The sequence below is a fragment of the Syngnathus acus genome, chromosome 12 (genome assembly GCF_901709675.1).
Source record: "Syngnathus acus chromosome 12, fSynAcu1.2, whole genome shotgun sequence".
Classification (NCBI taxonomy): domain Eukaryota; kingdom Metazoa; phylum Chordata; class Actinopteri; order Syngnathiformes; family Syngnathidae; genus Syngnathus; species Syngnathus acus.
In genome coordinates this window covers 5,844,421-5,857,988 of record NC_051097.1, presented here as the reverse complement: position 1 = coordinate 5,857,988, position 13,568 = coordinate 5,844,421, and the positions used below count along the sequence as shown (strand labels likewise).

The 13,568-nt window shown below is 41.3% G+C and overlaps 3 protein-coding genes across 5 annotated transcripts; 2 read left to right on the top strand and 1 right to left on the bottom strand.

Moving 5' to 3' along the window:
* The first annotated feature begins 57 nt into the window (after positions 1-57).
* agxt2 (alanine--glyoxylate aminotransferase 2) lies at positions 58-5,904 on the top strand. Of its 2 annotated transcripts, none has more exons than XM_037265510.1 (14): positions 58-292; positions 1,499-1,619; positions 1,693-1,883; positions 1,966-2,089; positions 2,440-2,534; positions 2,666-2,759; positions 3,320-3,413; positions 3,649-3,749; positions 3,865-3,957; positions 4,285-4,417; positions 4,600-4,688; positions 4,769-4,918; positions 5,394-5,492; positions 5,577-5,904. In XM_037265510.1, the coding sequence occupies exons 2-14, from the start codon at positions 1,560-1,562 to the stop codon at positions 5,676-5,678; spliced, it is 1,425 nt and encodes a 474-aa protein (XP_037121405.1). In that variant the 5' UTR covers positions 58-292; positions 1,499-1,559; the 3' UTR covers positions 5,679-5,904. The 2 variants fall into 2 exon arrangements, with proteins under 2 accessions (XP_037121405.1, XP_037121404.1); XM_037265509.1 differs by having other exon boundaries at positions 60-292; positions 1,499-1,587.
* Positions 5,905-6,798: 894 nt separating this feature from the next.
* dnajc21 (DnaJ heat shock protein family (Hsp40) member C21) lies at positions 6,799-10,854 on the bottom strand. 2 transcript variants are annotated; one of them, XM_037265508.1, is made up of 12 exons: positions 10,458-10,854; positions 10,288-10,381; positions 9,921-10,044; positions 9,713-9,844; positions 9,032-9,336; positions 8,799-8,956; positions 8,448-8,547; positions 7,822-7,998; positions 7,696-7,744; positions 7,354-7,520; positions 7,195-7,282; positions 6,799-7,087 (listed from the first exon to the last, which is right to left on the bottom strand). In XM_037265508.1, exons 1-12 carry the CDS (start codon positions 10,552-10,554, stop codon positions 6,932-6,934), a joined length of 1,647 nt encoding a protein of 548 aa, XP_037121403.1. In that variant the 5' UTR covers positions 10,555-10,854; the 3' UTR covers positions 6,799-6,931. The 2 variants fall into 2 exon arrangements, with proteins under 2 accessions (XP_037121403.1, XP_037121402.1); XM_037265507.1 differs by having other exon boundaries at positions 6,799-7,090; positions 10,458-10,852.
* Positions 10,855-11,116: 262 nt separating this feature from the next.
* Positions 11,117-13,367, top strand: bxdc2 (brix domain containing 2). The gene is made up of 10 exons (XM_037265511.1): positions 11,117-11,280; positions 11,425-11,536; positions 11,747-11,790; positions 11,896-11,966; positions 12,036-12,085; positions 12,168-12,241; positions 12,316-12,366; positions 12,514-12,615; positions 12,709-12,837; positions 12,955-13,367. Exons 1-10 carry the CDS (start codon positions 11,134-11,136, stop codon positions 13,204-13,206), a joined length of 1,032 nt encoding a protein of 343 aa, XP_037121406.1. The 5' UTR covers positions 11,117-11,133; the 3' UTR covers positions 13,207-13,367.
* Positions 13,368-13,568: the final 201 nt, after the last annotated feature.

Genomic DNA, 13,568 nt, shown 5'->3' with positions numbered 1-13,568 from the left:
GAGAGAGGAATCTGGTCGATCAAGCTGTCAGCCTGCCATCTTAACTGGCGAAGCAATGGCCGCAGGCTATTTAGAGTCCGCCTACCATCCCCACACCCTCCGTTCTGAAACACTTTGTACTCTAGTAGGGTTCGGGTAGAACTTCTCGCCTTCGTCCCGCGACGATCTATGTGACATTCAGCAAAAAAACAAAATACGTGTTGAGTTTAAAGAAGACGTAAAAAAATGCACAAGGTAGCTTGGAGTCGCTCCGCGCCCTTGAGAGGCCTGATTAAATACCACACCGCAGGAGGTGAGTTTGACATCGCAACCGCGTGTTTTTGCACACAAGTAGCAAAAGAGAGGAGGAAGTAGTTCACGAAAGAGAAATTTGAATATAAGGACCAACTGGCACCATCTTGTAAGAAATCGTTTTTGTTAAATTTGGCGGTGATAGAATCCTGAATCATGAGGAAGGTTTGCGCACCTGTCTTTTTTTTTTTCTTTTCCTGAAGGTTCCCTAAAATTGGTAATCTTTGCAATACTGTCTCAAGTACTTGGTAACTCCTCAAAAACACTCCAACGGTACCAGAACAACAAAAATGTTCTTCAACGTGGCAACTGCAGATGTGTCCACAGATGCATTTCATAATATATTTATTGTGCTCAATGGTAAAAACAGTAATTTATTGAATACCAGAGATAAATGTAGCTCTGTATGCACAATTTCCTTCATGTCAAATAATAGGCAACAAACAAAGAAACTTTGGGTCGATACAGCAATGAAAGATAAGAATCACCCTATTTTTCACAACCCAAGTATGGCAAGTGTGACATATAAAGATGACAAAAGTTGTCACATTTTGTATTTGTGTCAGTCCTATACAGTTTCTATCGTGGCACTGAGAAGAAAAAAAGTATAAAACCATTAATATACATAAATCATTAAAACCACCAAGTTAGGAAACTAACTCTAGTTACTGTGTAACTAGTCAGGTTAACCATTGCATACTGCTGGTCATATTGATGGAAAATCCTAAAAACTAAATTGTATGTATTTTCTCTTATCTTAAATATCTGAATTTTCTTTTTATATATATATATATATATATAAACAAACAGATGTGAAGTGTTCTAATTCATCTATATTAATATTATATTTGATTTATGATATATCATATTAATTTGTATTAATCCAATATGTTATAATTTTTTATTTTGGTATTTTGAAAGCACGTCACATGTTTTAAGACACATACAAATTGTTTTAAGTTGTGAAAGGAAATGCTCGTAATGTTGCCTGTTTCAAAAGTTCTTCAATTTGGGGTCAAGGCCTTTAAAATGCATGAAAATTGTATAATTCTCATCACAACAAGTTTTGACTGTATATACCAATTGAGTTTCCTGAAACAGCATGATGTTGAACACAACTTTTTTTTTCTTCCTGGTTCAATGACTATCAACATGCTTTTTCCGAATGACCACTTTTTTGGGGTCATTGACCTCCATTCTTCCACAGGGCCGTTGTGTCAGAAATCAGCCTTGAAAACCACTTCTGCAGACCTGTTGGAAATGCCTCCATGCAACTTCACACCACAAGAATACAAGGTGACAACAAGCATGTCGCAGTCCGCCTCCCGGTAAATTAGAAAGTTACAGAAAATATTGTCCCCAAAGATGATATGCGATGGTCAAATCACTCTGGGTCTTCAGGGGATGTCCAAAGAGCGTATGATGGAGATCCGTCGGACCATCTGCCATCCTATGACCATGAAGGTGACCTACTATAAGAAGCCGGTGTGCATCCATCAGGGTCACATGCAGTGGCTGTGGGATGTGGATGGAAGACGCTACCTGGATCTCTTTGCCGGCGTGGCCACAGTCAGCGTGGGCCACTGCCACCCGTAGATGACTTTTTTTTTTTTTTCTCTTCACACTTTTGTTGTGGTTTTGACGGTTAAACTGACTCACTTGTGTCGGGCGCAGAAAAGTGACGGCGGCGGCGGAGCAGCAGCTGAGGAAGCTTGTACACACCACCAACATCTACGTTTATCCTACTATCCACGAGTACAGTGAAAAACTAGCATCCAACTTGCCTGATCCTCTCAAGGTACTGCCAAGACTTTTTTTCATAGAGGATTGTAGAAGCGTGGCTTCCAATTGAGTATCGCTCAATGTAAAGAAACCGAAACATGTCCGTCTATAAGGTATCTATATCGATTTAAGTTGTAAGGTTGCAAGAATGTAGTTTAAATCTTTTAAAATGTAACTCATCTTGTTATGACAAAAACCCCTCCTAATATTACAAGAATAAAGTTGTAAGGTTATGAGAAAAAGCCCTTGGGCTCATTTCTTTTGATCAGCATAAGTTTAGTGCAAATTAGAAACGGGCGTTTGCGCCGTTGTGGGTGTGAGCACAATGTTATGTAAAAAAGTCCCGATCTACATTTTTTCATCCAGGTAATCTACCTGACCAATAGCGGCTCAGAGGCTAACGACCTTGCCATGTGTATGGCCCGACTGTACACTGGCAATTTTGACATCATCACTTTCAGGTATCTGGTTTTTAACATTTCTCATTTTCCTAGGGTTGCTAATGTATATTTTCCTGGCTAGGAAAAAAAAACTCCTTTTAGAAACATTGATTGAAAGCACACAGACTTTTGAATTGCAATTTTGCTTTCAGAGGATCGTATCACGGAGGTAGCCCGCAGAGCATGGGTCTGACTGCACAACAAGCTTACAAGTACCCCGTCGCCATCGGCTTAGGCTGCACAAACGTACGTATGACTAACTTCCTTTCAGCACCATCGTGTGAAAGATCATTATCATGTTTCTTTTATCCCAGAATTTTACTGACACTTAAGAAAGCCCATTAGGGACACACAAAGAAGAGAGCAAAAAAAAAAAAGATGTAATGCTACTAAAAAACAGTAATAATGTTATTACAATAAAGTGGCAAGGATTTCATAGAATTATGAGAAGGAATTTATATGGAATATTAATATTATCACTGTTAGAAGACTAAAGTTGGAATAACACAAGAATAAATTGTTAGTGTTACGTGGAAAAAAGGAATAAAAGAATAAAGTCAAATTTACGAGAATACATTACAGGATAAATTTAACAGGTTAAATAAAGTCCAATAATCCAACATATTTTTCCAATTCTATGGTTTGTACTCACATAGTCTTTGCATTTGTCTTTCCTGCGCTAATACTTCAAATATGTGTCTATGAAGGCAAATTTTCCCCTCTGTGTGATTTTACTCACATGTAACTGTGCACAATACACGTTGTGGAGCCTGCTGATTTGCTTTTTTGCCCTAAAAACCAAACAGACCATGTGTCCTGATGTGTTCAGAGGTCCCTGGGGGGGAAGCCACTGCAGGGACTCTCCTGTGCAGACCACCAGAGAATGTAACTGTGCTCAAGGTAAACATCACGCTCACACCAGTGTCAATTCAAGCGTTGATGAGCAATATATTCCTTTAAATCAATATAGCTTGAGTAACGTACTTTAAAAAAACAAAACTATTATTGTTTAAGGTAACAATCTGCGTAAAGGTCATTTTTGGTCACACAAGAGAAGCTCAAGGTCTCCTAGCGTCAATCATTTACTTCATTCTCAGGAAGGGAGTAGAATACAAGTCTTGTTTGTATTCCACAGGCCAGTGTGTAGCAAATGGGCACTACATTGAACAACTCAAAGAGACGTTTGTTACCAGCGTCCCTGATCGAATTGCTGCTTTCTTTGCTGAGCCTATTCAGGTGTACATACAAGCCTCCTTTTTAAATCAATTCAAGTTGTACAACTCTTTGTTGCTAGGCAGAATTGATTTAATTCATATTTAAAGAGCTGATTGCTGTTTTTTTTTTTCCGCAGGGAGTTGGTGGTGCTGTGCAGTACCCGAAAAACTTTCTGAAGGAGGCGTACGAACTCGTGAGAGAGAGAGGCGGCGTCTGCATCGCTGATGAGGTTTGAAGATACGTTATTACTTCAACTGCATCCACTTACAAGTTTTTCATGTTTAACAAAAAAATGCTATAAATACAGACAAAATATTTGCATGTTTTTTTTTTTTGTTCCCAAATCCTGTATTGTTGCTAACCCACTGCAGTGAAAACCTAACCCCTGTAAACATTTGAGTTGGTTGATCAGTTCCTGATTCCTTATCTGAGAAGATGATTCCACTAAATCATGCCAGATGAACAAGTCTCACCCTAATGGGCTCACTTTGGGGTGATTTATTTTCCAGCACATTGTGGCATCTCTTGAAATAAAGGATAGCAATCATGTTTATAGGTGCAAACAGGATTTGGTCGAACAGGAAGCCATTTTTGGGGATTCCAAGGTCACGACATCCTTCCTGATATCGTGACCATGGCCAAGGGCATCGGGAACGGCTTCCCGATGGGAGCAGTGGTTACAACACGGGGTGAGATGCGGACTTTTGGTTGAATCGGTGTGCGTGGGAAAGGGCCCTCATGGTGCATTCTTTACTAATGGCTTCACAAAAGCAGCTCTTGAGCATTTACACAATTTTTTTTCATAAATTATATTCTCCGGTTAATATTTGTTTTCTTGTTTGTAACTGTTGTCATTTGGACTTTCTTGCAGAGATTGCAGACAAGTTTGCACAGGGCGTTCACTTCAACACCTTTGGAGGAAACCCACTGGCTTGTGCCATCGCGTCATCTGTCATTGATGTGAGAACTCTATTTTCTATTTCCGATCAATAGATGAATGGGTTGTACACATGTAATGTGTTTGTGACCTCACTTGGCAGACTATCCAAGAAGAAGGAACACAGCAGAACAGTCTAAAGGTCGGAACCTACATGATGTTGGAACTCGCCAAGCTCAGAGACAAGTATGACATCATCGGGGACGTCCGTGGCAAAGGCCTGCAGATTGGTGTGGAAATGGTTCGAGACAAGGTAACGGCATTGTTTTTTTCCCATTTGCACCTTTTCTGCCTTTTGGTGTTGGAGCCGTAAAGACAGCAGTGTTACAGTGTTCAATATCCTTTTTATGCCGCATTTAAATCACTAATTTTACTTTGCAACACAGAAGCAAAACGGAGAGGACTTATCCCTCATCAATGTTGTTGAGAATGTAATTTGGAATTGCTGTGTTTTTCCAGTTTAAGGTAGATGAAATTACTTTGTTAATAGTCTTCTGAGGAAAAATAAAATGCTTCACTGTGCTTTTTTTTTTCTGGTTGTTTTTCTGGTGATTTTTCCCCACTTAAGACCAATTCTCGGGTCGACAATCACTTTAGAAAGCAGCTGCAAAGTGCCTTAAAAAAAGTACAGTGTAGCTACATCATGTGTTGCCATGGTTATCACCATCCGCATTCGGTAACTGCCTCGTTGAAGCTTTCCTTTCATGTTCAACCACTTATGTTCTCAGGCTAGCAGAGAACCGCTGCCGGCCCAGGAAATGGCCGCCATCTTTGAGGACATCAAAAACATGGGCGTTCTCATCGGGAAAGGAGGACTTTATGGACAGGTAGATATCACCCCCCCTCCTTTTTTTTTTTAAAAAAAATTGATTATTTTTACTAGTCAATAAACATTAAATTGCCCACCTCAGATTTTCCGCATCAAACCGCCCATGTGCATCACGATGGCGGATGCAGATTTCTTCCTGTCTGTTTTCAACAAGTCCATCCAGAATTTTGTGGCGAGAAGATGAGCCCGGCCGAAAAAAAAACAAAAAAACGCGCCATCGACAGTGTACATCACTTTTCAACCTGTTCCGTTGCATAACGATGACTTTTCAAAAACTTTACACATTGCGATGAAGGCATAAACACATTCGTGATTATAAAAGATGACGTCTACCTCACGTGATTTAATACTAATTTGTTACTGCTTTGTTGCCGAGTGTAAATGCAATAAAAAGAAGACATTACATAATTGTTACACTATCCATCCATTCATTTTCTAAACCGCTTTACCTCCGTTACTCAGACTACGCAAGACAATATTTTTTTTTCCTTCCTGGAAACTCGCTGCCTTCAATGGCTGACCAACTCAGAAACATATTTTCAATGGCTGATGCGGCTGTGGAATAGGACAAAAGAAAATGTCTCAATGGAAAAGTGGTCTTACACGTGGAGATACTTTTCCTCACAGTCTCGAGCAGGGGTCACCAACACGTTGCCCGCGGGCACCAGGCCGCCCGTGAGGACCGCACGAGTCGCCCGCAGGACTGTTCTAAAATTAGCTCAAATAGCGGCACTTGTCAGTCAGCTGCATCTATTTATTTTACAGCCAAACCTCGGTTTTCGAACGTCCTGGTTCTCCAACAAATCGGACTTCTAACAAAAAATTCGAGATTTTTTGCTTCGGTTGTCGAACATAATTCGGAGGTCGAACCTCGCGAGATGAGCCGGGAGGACCCGAGAAAACCCGACCGCGCGGCCCGGATGCCGACTGACTCCGTTGTTATTGTATTTTCGTTACTTTGAGGATTGTATTAACCCCTAATCATGCCTCCAAAGAAAGCAAGTGGGAGCAGTAAAGCCATCCTAAAACATAAAGACGCTCTTAAAGCAATGCGACACTGGTAGCCCTTTGCCTTAATCAGTACCCAGGAAGTAGCTCTCGGTTTAAGAAAGGTTGGTGACCCCTGGTCTAGAGGTTCTGGGTTTTGTCTGCGTTTAACAGCAAGGCACTTTTCAGAAGCTTTCATCATTTAACTATCATTTTTAGTGAGGGGTGGATTTATGGACAGTCTTATTCACCCTGAACAATTTCTACTGTGGGGTTATTAAAACTCCTGCCCCGCAGTTAGAAAACATGAAGGAAGCAACATTTTCCTTTTTTTAATATTGACTTTTGTGTTTTTTTTAATTGTACTGTATTCATTTAGTAAGTGAAATGCACGACGGCATGCTGTGATGGCCAGCAGTCCATTTCTATTTGAGTCCACCAAAATTGTTGTCATCTGTTCTTTCGCTTGTCTTTCTTGCTCCGACTGGCGGAGGCCGTCGAATTGGAGGAGAGAGCAGTGGCGTGGCCACTGGACTTAAGGTGGTCGAAAAGTTTGTTCCTGGTGGAGAACTCGCTGTTACAGGTCACGCAGCTCAGCTTTACTGCCTTCTAAGATGCCAGAGAAAAAAAAAAAAACACTGTCAGGTGTGACTTCTAAATTGGCATTATTATTACCTACTGGACTGGAGTGAAATTGTTATTTCTGTACTAACCTCAGGAAACTGTTCTCCTCCCGGATGTGCCTTGACATTATTTGGTTTGTCTTTACTCTCTGCCTTTTTGGTTGTGGACGTGACGGAACTGGCCAACATGGAGACATGGTTAAAATTGTATCTAGCTATCTAACAGCAGAAAAGAAGAAAGAAAAACACCTCTTGGGTTCAGCGGGAGGAAGCTGGTCGTCCTTCTCGGCTTCCGTAGGGTTCGAGGACTCCTCTGGAGTATTTCCCTGGACTTCTTCAGTGAAGGTTTCGGGATACTCTTCTGAAATGGGTTTACCATCTGAGGCGGACTTCGTCTGCTCTTCAGCTGAAGTGCTCTGCATTAAAGGCCAAGAATAGGAAGTAAGAGTTTTTCATTTTTGGATGGAAAAATAAGTGCTACATTTTTTGAGTGGATAATTCTGCCTTCTGTCAAATTGGATTTGCAGTACAATCATTCAACAATGCCTTGGTATTGACAAAATGTCCTTGGTGTGTTTAGGGTTAACTCACTGTGGCGGCCTTCTGTTGCCTCTTTTTCTTCTTCTGCTTCTTGGATAATCTGTATTGTTTTCAGGAGGACAACAGTATTTAAAGAAAAAAAACCACACACAAGTGCGGTTTCCAACAAGGACCCACTTCTGTCTTGGGAGATCTTCTTCCTCCTCTTCTCCTTCATCTGCTAAGTGTTTGCTTTCCTGCTCAACATCCTCTGGTTGGTCCAGGTTTGGAGCGAGTGAATCATCGTGTTGAAGCTGTTGCCGGAGTAACGCAACCATCTCTTTGTGCTTTTTGGACCTCTCGTGGTTGCTCATGCTTTTAAGGGTAGATATTTTAGTACAAATGAATAGAATGGCGTCTTCACGTAAACAAGGACAATTCTCCTTTTTTATGAGCTGCGCAACCAGATCCTCTGCTGGCACAGGTGAGAACTGCATGCGACAACCATTGAACTACATTTACAAGAACGCGCTGCTAACGTAATAGCATCGTAGCTAATGTTTGCACTGAATTTTATTCTTGGCGAACCTTTCACGCCCATGGACGAACCGTGACAGCAATTTGCTATTTTTGCCAACAGTCGCAAATGTGAGATAACCGCTTAAGAAATTTATTACCTGTCAAAGTTAATAATAAAGGTTTTAAGATTGCAAAAATTAATTCACAGTGCATCATTTTCTTTGGAGAAAAATGTGCATGTCTTTTTTTCATTATTAGTATTTTAAATTGATTGTGTGCGACTTTGCAGAAAAATGGAGACTCACGCTTTGTCTGATTTGAAGGATTTGTCGCAGGCTGGGCAGTAGAGATCATCATAATAATCGAGGTTGATGGTGTCTCCATCCAGCTGCTCTCCATCTGGACCTGTTAAATGAGGTGCATGTTCACAAAAGTAATTAATCAATAGTGTTAGGGACTAAGTCCTGATGTGAATAGGATAGCGCAGTTGACACCACAAGATGGCGCCAAAGTAATTCTTTTATATTAAATAGTACTTTTGCTTGAGCACAAAAAGGTGAATGTTTTGTTTCAATTTTGAATGCACCATGGTCTTTGACTAATCCACACTGAGGAAGTAGTAATGTCAGAATGATTTGAATATTTCTGTCACCAACCTAACGGTTCCTCAACAGTCTTCTGTGTTTCCAGCTCTTCATCTTCACTTTCCGATGCGTCTCCAAACTCTTCCCCGTACTGAGCCTCCATTTGCTGCAGCTCCTTCTCCAACTCCGACATGGCCGCCCAGCTCTGCTCCTTGTACTCCTCTGCCAGCCTTGTAACACAAATGACATGAAGGGTTCCCTCTCGACTGTGACCACGTAACCGCACTACAATGAGGAACATTTACTTGGCCTGACTGAGCTTCTGCTGGCGCCTCAGCTCTTGCGCTTTCTTGGTCTTCTCTGCATTGCGCTCCTCCACCTCCTTGCGGTGCGCCTGTACGCGGCGGTCGCGCTTGCGTATGAAGGCCACCAGTTCGCGAACCAGCTCGTTACGCTCCTTGCGCGCCTTCTCCCGGGTCTTCTTGTTCTCCTTCTCCATGGCGCGCTTCTCCCAGCGGTTGGACGCCTGCCGCGTATCGTACTCCTCTTTCCAGGCAAAGTTCTTCCGTGTACAGAAGCTCTGCCAGTAACCGTAGAAGATGTGGACCACCTGCGCCGCGGGAATACCAGAATTTAATTAATAAATACAAATTATACCAAAGATATTTACATAAATATATCCAACATAAATTGCAAAAATAAAGACAAGAAAAAAACAATAATTACACATTTTTCAATTTCTATCCATCTGTTATCCAATTCCAAATCACAAATCTACTCATTTTGGGGAGTTTTTAGTTTTCACCCCCCCTCCTAAAAAAACAACAACAACAAAATACAGAACCCAATTAATTTCCCAGAAACAGCCCTCCAAGTGAAAAGCACGAGCCATATAATTTGACACAAAATGGCGTCATCAAATAATAATGCGCGGTTGCGTCTCACCAGGCCTCAAATTGCATATATACATTACAGTCGGTACTTACTGTATCGTAGTCGCTCTGAGAATCCCCAAAGGGCGGAAACTCCTCGTCATCATCGTCATCTTCCACGTTTCCGTGCTCCATCTCCTCCTTGACGATTGATTCAAATAGATTTCTGTAGACTGCATAGAAGCCCTAAGAAGGGGGGGGGGGCACATTTAATCAGCAATCATCTTTAATCATCTCTCAGCGCAATTTAGCAATCACCGACCTTGTCATCATCTCCGTAGCCTGAGTAACCGGTGACAGTAAAGAATTGTAGCAGGTCGGTGCTGTCGTCCTCGTAGTCGCCGCTCAGGCCGCCTTTCAGCAGAGCCTCCCTATGATTGTCATACCTGACAAAAAGCAGCAGTTTGAAATTCCCACAACAACCAGGACCCATTTCTCTTTAAAGGAAAATTATGTGCAATGTAACAGTGGCCAATTAGACAAAATGCCATTTTAATTGTTTTGAACTAGCACCACTTGGTGTCAAATAATTTCAAGTAGCAGGGTGCCCCCTTTCTGCTATACCATGATTACTATATAGTAATAAAATTACTATATAGTAATAGAATAGTGAACAGCTCGGTAATTACCATGCTCTCTCTTGTGGGTCACTCAGGACATCATAGGCTGCCTGAATCAGCTTGAAGTGCTCGGCTGCTTCCTCGGCCTTATCCAAGTTCTTATCTGAAATTGTTTGATGACAACAATTAAAACTATATAAAATAGAGAATGGACGGTTTGTGAGCCACCTGCCACTGACCAGGATGCCATTTCAGGGCTAATTTACGATATGCTTTCTTCAGATCGTCGTCGTCCGCGTCCCGTTTCACTCCCAGGACTTCGTAATGGCACTTCATTGTTGTTATATTAAAATACGATATTTATATTCCCGTTCACGTTGTACCTTCGTTAGCATGTAGCTAATAGCAGCACGCTAAGTACCGGTCCGAATATCGGTTAAAGTAAAATAACCTCGACTTGATGAGGAATTATTGATTTTTTTGCAAGACACAGTCAAAATAGTGGCGATCCTGCAGCTTTTGACAAATGTCCAATCAGATCGCTTAAAAAGCCGGTTTTGATGATAACACGGCAAGTGAGAATCTTCCATTCGTGCCACTATTCACGCGAGAATCTCTTTCTCGACTCGCTTTTGCGCATGATTAAAATTCGTTGCTGTCCCTTCTGGCGTAATGCTGAATTGTCAAATATCTACTACACTTTACAAGCAGTCATGCCTCAAAGATGGCATCATCTATGTAAATAAAGACATATTGTACATACTATTGATTACGTGGTGATTTTTTTTCCACGCAAATAAAACAAAAATATCAGTGCAATTTGTTCGTGCAGTAGTTGCACCGTCGCACTCGCCTCCCTCCCTCCACATGGGTCGAATTCTCGTCGACTCACGCGAGAGTTTCCCTGAAAGAAAAATGTCGACTCGCAAGCGAAAACGTGGAGGACGGTTACCCGGTGGAAAAAAGGCAAAGAAAGTAGAATCTGTCGCAGATGGAGGCGAATCCGCTGACACCCAACAAGAGAAGAAAGATGAATACACCATTCCGCCGCCGGTTTCTATAGTACGTGGCCGAACTTGTTATAATTTGCGGAGGGTGTTGACATGCTAGCAAGAAGCTAACCAGTTGAAAACTTTTAGTCCTCTTTAGGAAAACTTGGAATTGTGTTTTGATGACATGTATATTGTTTGTATCAATTGTGTACAGGGAAAATGGACCAACAAAGAAAGGGTTCTCATCTTCTCCTCAAGAGGCGTTAGCTTCAGAACGAGACATTTAATGCAAGACCTGAGGAGCATCATGCCACATTCGAGAGCAGGTCAGTGTTGCGTTCATCTGCGTTTCAACAAAAGTAAAAAAAAAAAAAGGATTTGAATGTTATTGTTTTAAAAATAATTTTATTTTAAAAGACAAGCACCGGAAACGGTATGCTCAGTATGCACGTGTTGGTTTAAAATGTGTCATCTGGAAATCCGTAAATCTTAACAAACTAACTATAATTCACGAAACCTTTTTTAATTCCCATCAGATACCAAAATGGACAGAAAGGACAAGCTATTTGTTATTAATGAGGTGAGTTTTTACATACGATTAATAAAATGTATACCTATGAAGTGCTATAGTAGATAAATAGGGAATTATTGATTGATTAGATTAAGACATTTTTTCTGGTTGTAGGTGTGCGAGATGAAGAACTGCAATAAGTGCCTCTTTTTTGAAGCCAAGAAGAAACTGGATCTCTACATGTGGTAAGAGGTCTCACCTTACTCCTTAGCGTGTAAACCTTACTTAGGTTTAACAATTTTCTTGTCACACAGGGTGTCAAATAGCCCTCATGGACCCTCTGCAAAATTCCTCGTTGAGAATAGTGAGTGACTGCCAATCTACTACTTGAGTGTAATTCGTACAATGACACAAAGTGTAATGCAAACAATGTAAACTCCTTACAGTTCATACACTGGCTGAGCTTAAGATGACAGGGAACTGCCTGAAAGGATCCAGACCGCTCTTGTCTTTTGATCCTGTGAGTAAAACCAGAAACAAGATTGCGACCAAAGCTAGTAGGGTTTGTTCTCATGTCTTTGTATTCCCCTGCAGACATTTGACAAAGCGCCCCACTATGCTTTGCTGAAGGAACTATTCATTCAGGTAGGTGCAACCTTTCTTGAGAAACTATTTAACCTGCCTTCAATACAATTATCTTGAACTTTGTGGGAATGTATTTTAAAATGATCTTTTATTGAGCTGTCGCTAATAAATGGGAGAACAAGTTGTCATTAAGAGGTCTTTTTGCAGACTTTTTCCACACCGCGTTATCACCCCAAGAGTCAACCTTTTGTGGACCACGTTATCACCTTCACCATTGTAGACAACAGAATTTGGTTCAGGAACTACCAGGTAAATTGTTTCCACTGTCATTCACCCTCACACATGCACACCTCACACATCCCCTATCAAATGTAACTTTGGGTTGTTATTGGTCATTTACAGATCATCGAGGAGGATGCGGCGCTGGTGGAAATCGGACCTCGCTTCGTCCTCAATCTCATAAAGATGTTTCAGGGGAGCTTCGGGGGGCCCACGCTCTATGAAAACCCGTTATTCAAGTCGCCCAATATGGTAATATTCACTTTACAACTGTAAAGAAACAACAGCAATAGCATGATTGCCACAATTCCTAGTAATGATCTCCTTGCTGTATAAGGAATGTAGAGTTAACGTGATCCTATGCTGCAGCACCGACGAGAGCTTCATCAGGCGGCGGCGGCCCGCGTGCGCGAGAAGCAGTTGGTGAAGGAGTTGCAGAAGGTGAAGAAAGCCGAGATCAAGCCGGAGATCATCAGCGATATGACGGAGAGTGTCTTCGATACGCCGGTGCCAGAGAAACCCGTGACCATTGAGACAGAGCCGCCAGAGCCCAAAGCGAAGAATAAGACGAAGAAGCGCAAACTGTTTAAAAGGAACAGGATGCAGATGGCGCGCAGGTAACTTAAGGGACTGATCAATGACCAGGAAGATACATTTATTTTCACCATAATTTTTTCATGTGTGAATGCAACTACTACTTGTCAAATTTAGAACAGTGTTTGAAGTCAACAGAAATGTCCTCTTTCTTCAAATTATAATTTTTTTTTATACAAACTGTCAAACCTTTGGGATGATTTCTGCTCTTCGAAGCTGACATTCTACTTCAGTTATGGTTTTCTAAAGGTATATTTTACTGAGGAGCCAGGACTTGGATGTATGTACAATAGCTATGTTGTTGCTAGGCTACTATACCAGAGGTTAAATTATAAAAAGCTTTGTCTCCCCATGGTTTACTGTTGTTCTTCTCAATAAGATTTCCATAT